Source organism: Punica granatum, chromosome 4, assembly GCF_007655135.1.
Source record: "Punica granatum isolate Tunisia-2019 chromosome 4, ASM765513v2, whole genome shotgun sequence".
In the NCBI taxonomy this organism is placed as follows: domain Eukaryota; kingdom Viridiplantae; phylum Streptophyta; class Magnoliopsida; order Myrtales; family Lythraceae; genus Punica; species Punica granatum.
This window is the reverse complement of record NC_045130.1, coordinates 11983432-11990525: the sequence shown is the minus strand read 5'-3', so window position 1 is coordinate 11990525 and position 7094 is coordinate 11983432. Positions and strand designations below refer to the sequence as shown.

General features: G+C 36.6%; 1 protein-coding gene across 1 annotated transcript; it reads right to left on the bottom strand.

Annotated features, from left to right (window-relative positions):
* Nucleotides 1–163: 163 nt before the first annotated feature.
* Nucleotides 164–5159, bottom strand: LOC116202865 (cytochrome P450 76AD1-like). Its single transcript, XM_031534498.1, has 2 exons — nucleotides 4234–5159; nucleotides 164–959 (listed from the first exon to the last, which is right to left on the bottom strand). The coding sequence occupies exons 1-2, from the start codon at nucleotides 5119–5121 to the stop codon at nucleotides 348–350; spliced, it is 1500 nt and encodes a 499-aa protein (XP_031390358.1). The 5' UTR covers nucleotides 5122–5159; the 3' UTR covers nucleotides 164–347.
* Nucleotides 5160–7094: the final 1935 nt, after the last annotated feature.

The following is a 7094-nucleotide window of genomic DNA, read 5'->3' as shown; positions in this document are numbered from 1 at the left end:
AGAAAATATAATACAGTGGCATACATCATTACCTGGTAACCATGAGATTTCAAGTTCGATATTCAGCGCGACTACCCATGCCTTTTTATTAGCTATTAGAATTTCTATTTCACTACACTAGATTTACGGGCCTCCCTTGCAACAAAAAAAAAATATATATATATATATATATTAAAGACGAACATATTTATACAAACTATATACATCAACATATTGTTGTCTAGGATGTGACATTTATTACCGAGGGCAAGAGCCTCACATTGGAAAATTACAAGGAAAAACCTTAGGTCTATAAGAAAAGTTACTACTACCATTCTTAACTTAAACCGTCCGCCGCATTAATAATTCTAATGTTGCAGCTTGATTGGGGTGGCAATGACATAAAGGGGCTTGGCCTTATTCAATGTGACCCCAAGCTTCTCACTCATGTCCATAGTCTTAGGTGTCTCCCCATTCGCAAGCTCCCAGTCAAAGGACTGAATCAAAGAGCCCAATATCAAATGCAACATTCTATAGCCCAAAAGCATCCCGGGGCATGTCCTCCTCCCAGCCCCGAAGGGAATCAGCTCAAAGTCTGTCCCCCTGATGTCGACCTCGATGTCCAAGAACCTCTCGGGCTCGAAACGGTCCGGGTCCTGCCACACACTCGAGTCCCGACCCATGGCCCACATGTTGACCATGATCTGCGTGTTCTTTGGTATCTTGAACCCGCATAGGTCCACTTCCGTGTCAGCTTTGTGCGGGAGCAGGAACGGCGAGTACAACCTTGCGATTTCTTTGACAATTGCCTGTAAGTAATGGAGCCTCGGGATGTCCGATTCCCGTACCTTCGTGTCCATGCCTAGGGCCTGTTCAATCTCGGCACGGGCTTTCGCCATCTTTTCTGGGTGCCTCAGCAGCTCTGCCATGGCCCATTCAACTGCAGTGGGGGTTGTGTCAACTCCTGCAACGACTAGATCCTGACAAAGATAAAAAAAAAGTACTTAGAGAATGGAAGTACATGTGATCAAAAGATCTTCAATTTGTTTCTTTACTTCCCTTGTGTCTTCTACAAAGATCTTCAGCACGTGAAAGAAAAAGTCGCATGTCAAAATAGTTCATAAGAAAGAAAAACAGTTTACGATGTCAATCCCTCTAAAATAATAAAGTTTTAGCAATTCGGGTTTAGTCCTTCCCCGCCATATAGCACGAGGAATGTCCATCTAACCATTGCACACGCAACATGAGCATCTGTTAACTCTTAAATTTAATTGGTAAGGGAAGCATCTTTGAGACGGCCATTATTGTAAATTTTTTTGGTATTATGACGTTTATAATCTTGCGATTTGTTACGCTTTTTTTTTTTTTTGGTTGGAGGAGCAGGGCAATTTGTTACGCTTTTACCTTTTATGGCCAGCCAACTTACCTTAGAAAGTTGACTCCAATTAATAAGCCGGCGTCGATTTGTGATTATATTTAGTAAAAACATTAGAAACTCACGGCTAAGTAATCAGGGATAATTGATTAATTTACCCAAAAAAGAGGATATAATTGATTAGTTTTGATATTTTCGTCTAATCTAAGAGCAGTTAACTCAATCATATAACTAATTTAGAAATATAGATTTCAACTTGGAAATATGGGTATGAGTTCTTTTTCTTTTTTGGGTAAATAATATATGGGTAAGAATGAATCATTATCCCGAAAAAGAAAAATATGGGTTTGAATTGAAATGTTCTTCTAACCTCACTTTTGTACACAAAATAGATAAGGAAATTCCTTTACGATGAGTTGTCCGTAGAATTATTTGTTGAAGCTTAAATTTTAGCTCCATAAGATTTTTATTTTCTCTGGATAGTTTTGTAAGAGTTATTATTCCTATAAATTAAAAAGGTATAAAAATATTTTTTAAGAATCATATGCTTTTTATATTGAAACTTATAATTGCACATTTTGATTTTATGGATCATCTATCGTTTTTTATTTAAAAACTCGATTTTAGCTACTTTGATAGAGACAACACATACTTCATACAACTCATTCTACATCTGTGTTAAGTCGAGACCATCTATATCATCTTATCATGAAATTTAATAGTAACGACAAGGTTGAATGTTAATTCTGCAAGTCATAATTATGACATTACAATCGGAGAGACACAAATATACTTTTTTATTTGCGGTAGGAAGACACACATATACTTTAAAGATCCATTTTGCCAATGAAATTCAAAAAAAAAAATGCTCACTTTCCTTAATTATTATTTATATTGAATTCTTCTAAAAAGTGAAAAGTGAAAAGTGAAAAGTGAAAAGTTAGTATTTCCGATTAACTACCTAAGATAAAACATACGTAAAAACTAAAAAAATAATGATGAAGGATGGACGTGAATAAAAGTTAATAATTCTAATGAATGAGATTTGTATATTATCATGGTACATTTTTAAACTTACCGTAGTAGAATCATCTTTTTTTCATTTTAATGTTAGAATACTGATTTCGTTCATAAGAGAGTATATTATAATATATAAAAGTTGACAAGCGACATGTGGGTGTGCTATTTAAACTTGATTAGAAAACCCTTAACTCCACATCGAGAGTCCCTTAAGTTCTATCTTTCTTAGATTAAATTAAAAAAATTATCAATATTTCTCATTTGGATTAAATTCATCGAATCGTTCTAATTCGGTCCATATTATATTATATGTACATATTAACTACTTATTAATAATTTCTCTTTAAAAATAAAAATTACTCGATCAATATAAAGGACATCTTCGAATATGCAAAGTCTTTCATACAATTTAATTATCCACATTCTAAAAATCCTATGTATAAGCCACTTTTTTCTGTAAGTTAAACACAATCGAAGTTAAATTTTTTCGACCACTACTTTTTGTTTTCCTTTAAAATTTCTCCAACAAGAAGAGTCAAGTTGATAATCGGCAGTGTCAAAAATTTGTAATCGACAACATGAAGAGGCAGCATTAATGTCACAATGGTTCAAAGAGTGTCTCAAGTAATGGCGGTAACCGAGGCAAAATGTGAGAACTCCTTTTGACAATTTTTAACTCTCTCTAATTTTTTTAGGTTTCTTATTTATTTTAATTTTAGCAAATTATGTCACTTATTGTTGTATTGTACATTGTAATAAAATAACAGTTATCTTATAAATTAAAGATTTCTTAATAAATATCAAACAAATTATAATTTAGTAGAATTCCTTATACATCGGTGCAACACGTGGGCCTATACCTATTTAATTTGAATCTTAGTTACTAAGTAAAACTTTTTTTAAAACACTACAAAGAAATAGTACATTTTTAAAAGGTTCCATCCAAGAGCAACATTTTTTTTTTTGGGACTATCCAAGAACAACATCGATAGAGTAAAAGTTAGTGTCAGAATTAAAAACTACGAGAATACCTAGAGATACCAGCTAGTTATGATTTGCTGATTTTATAATAATTTTATTTTCTAAGTATACATATATGAGTTCAATATATGAAGGATTATTTACCAATATATTTATAGGATTATAAAAAAAAATCCCTATATTTAGGAACCATTTTTCACGTCAGTTTATTTTTCTTTATGATTTTAAATCAAAGAAACTTATTTATCGAATTCAGAAGTGTATTATATATCTGATCTACCAAGTTGACCAATATAAATAGATCCAATAAAATTTATTAAAATAATGAGCAATCTATGGAAACTTGAGAAATATAAACACAATGAATTCAATGAACGCGAGTTCTTTTACTTAGTTGGTCGAAGTTTCAAGAATCAACTGGTACGAGATCTTCATTATATTTTTTGTCATTTGAATTGAAGAAACTTGCTATGTTCAAACGTTTAAGTTTCAGTTAGATGAATGGTACATTGAACACTGATTAGACGCAGAAAATTTTAAATAATCATTTTTCATATAGAGACATGGCGAGAAACATTAATGTGTTAATAAGCTCATTTAATTGTCTATTACAATTTAATTGATGCTTTTTCGCACAATATATGAGGTAGGATTACCTCAAGAATTCCATGGCTATAGATTAGTAATTCTTTTATTTAAGAAATTCTTTTTTTTTTTCAAAATGCACCACTTAATATTTAGAACCTAATGACTACCAAAATTCGAGCCGGTATTAAGAGGTAATTTTCCTCCAATGGTGAATCTATTTAAGGGACCTACCTACGAGCGCGTAAATACTGAATATTACTAACTATGGAGGGGAACACTTGTGTACTTACAAGAAGTAAGCTGTTGATGTCCTCTCTGCTCAGCTCGGAGCTGTCTATGAGATCGAGGAGTGTATCTAGCATATCATCGCCCCGGGTTGAAGACCGGCTACCTTCCAAACCTCCAAACCGTGTCCTTTCATCGATGATGCGGTCGAAAACTGCAAACAACTTGCCAAAGTAGGCATCCATTCTTCGACGGGCCCCCTGTGGGTCAATCCATCGAAGGACGGGGAAAAAGTCAGAAATGTTTGGGCTCCCAACATCCTTAACCATCTCCCACAGAAGCTCCTTCAATTCCAGCCCGGAGTCTTCGTGATCATGACGTGCCAAGTCAATTGAGAATAGCGTGTTTGATATCATATTTAGTACTGTCCTGAACACAGCCTGACCGATATCGACTTCCTGCCCCCTGATTGAGCTCACATGGAGGCAGTCCAATAGCTCATCGACCTTGCTTCGGCGGAGGGTTTCGGTCCTGTCAAGCTTCTGCCGGGAGAACATTTGCACCGAGCATGCTTTCCGCAGGACCTTTGACTTGGGCGAGGTAGTCGACAGCCACACTATGGAGTGTTTGTAATGATCTCGTACCCGCATAACGTCGGGGGTTGCTCTGCTAGACAGGATATGGTCGTTCTTCTGGAGAACCTCACGTACCGCTTCGCTTGAGGAGACCACTACCGCAGCCACTGCCCCGAGCTTCAGGGTCATTACAGGGCCATGTTTCCTAGCGAGTTCAGTAAGGGCTCTGTGGGGTTTGGTACCGAGGTCAAGGATGTTCCCGAGAAGGGGTAGCGACCGAGGGCCGGGAGGGAGGCCGCGGTTGCTCTGACGTTGGAGGAGTAGGTGAATGAAGATGAGCAATAGAAAGCAAAGCCACAGGAGAGATGATGCATCCATTCTATGAGTGGCACTGAATGATAGCTGTTGAAGAGATATATTTAATGGGATGTTCATTTGCACTCATCCCGCGTGCTAGAATTTATTAATGTGGAGGCGTATGGGCATGAAACATCACAAAATTAAATGAGACAAACCTCTTATGACAAAATAATAATTCTTTTTCTTTAACCAGCCAGGTCAACTATATCTGCCATATTATGCAACATACTTATGATTTCGTAAATTAACTGTGCAATTTAAAATTAATAACTAATCGACTATTCCACTACACTTCAAATGGAGAAGAATTATGGTTGTTGAAGAGATAAATTGGTGGCTTTTTAAGTCTGCCATTGCGAAGGATTGGGAAGTTGTTGTGCAGAATGTATTTGGAGAAGGCAACTCTTGCGGAAATTGGCTAGTATGGCAAGCGCTCTTACGTTCTTTGGACGTCCATGTTCTCACTTCTATTCCTAATGGTCTAGACCACTTCATGTTAGGAGAACTATCTAAGGCCGTCTTTATTCATTTTAATTTCTTTGGGCTTCCGCCCCGTTAATCTATCGAGAAAAAAAAGAAAGAAGAAGAAGAAGAAAACTACGGCTTTGAAACAACTTACAAAATTACTGTATATGCTTGATATATATGCCAAGGAAACGAAAATATAATGACAAAACTTAGGATCCCAGATAAGGTCCAGCTCCAAATTCGAGATTGTGTTTGTCGGTCATTCTTTTTTTTTTTCTTTTTGTACAGGTTGATTAGGTGTACTGTTCCAAAAGAGTATATTAATTTAAAACAAAAATGGAAAAGGAATCATCAACAAACAGAGAGATAAATTGCAGAAATTGGGGATAAATTAGTTTTGATTATGTGCGATGCACGAACTCATTTACATATAGTAATTATTCATAACTAGCCGTATAACCCGCGCTCTGGGCAGGCGTTCGTATGTTTTAATTGTAGTTAATATTTGTGTGTGTACATATATATATACATATTTCTCAACTTTTTGATTCTGACATTCATGAATGGATTAGAGAGAGAGTCTTATTGCTTAATTCCAGAATGTACACTCGTTATAGGACGTTATGTATATTCTATGTATGTGTGTGTTTATACGCGAGGAACTCGAGAAGTTGGTGGATATATGATTTGAAGCATTGCTCAGAGTGGTTAAATGGAGCTGGAGGATCCTTATTGCTTGATCCTGTTAACTTATCCTGATGTCTTGCATATAAATTGAAGGCATAATTATATACAAATATATATAATTAAAACATAATTGTAACACGTCTTATGAATACAACTCACTCGTGATTTTAATTTAACATCCCCACGGTTGAGATCCTTGACAGTAACGTTCTTCGTGTTGAACTCGACGCTGTCGCTGTGTCACGAGGGAAGACCTCCTGGAGAGCCTTGTGGTGCATCTCAACAGACTTGACCTCAGCATGGTTAGTCCAAAGGGACTGAAGGTTACAACCATATCAGGCTTGAGGACACGTACAGGGTCTGGACACGACCGACGATAGGGACAGCTGCAATACCACGGATTTTGTAGACATGTATCCTGAAGGGGAAGTTGGAGGGGGTTGTATGAGGGCCTCTTGGGCTCATTCATCTGGTCAAGAGCCTACAGAAGGTCGGGCCTTCGTACCCTATCGATGTTGGTGTTGTTGACCTCTCAATCATGTCTCCCTCGCACCTCTGGAAACAAAACAGAATCTTGTCAGGGCTGTAACCAACCTCTTTCAGGTAGGAGGAGCTTCCTCAACGATTTCATCGATAATGCATAAGCTAAGGGCTTCAAAAAATTAGCAGAGTCGTAGCGCTTCTTATAAACACGTTCCAGCTTTTATATATATACTAGTGGAAGAGCACGTGCGTTGCATGTGTATGTATTGTATATATTGAATTAGCAAGTGAGGAAATATAGTAAAGGGAAATGATTACATTTTATGCACGAAGTAACGCTGCAATCGGTCTAA

Excerpts from the sequence above, each read along its gene's own strand:
- LOC116202865 (XM_031534498.1), bottom strand. The coding sequence starts at position 5,121 with ATGGATGCATCATCTCTCCTGTGGCTTTGCTTTCTATTGCTCATCTTC. Across the intron at positions 960-4,233 it reads ACATCAACAGCTTACTTCTT|GATCTAGTCGTTGCAGGAGT; the intron begins GTAAGTACACAA and ends TATCTTTGTCAG.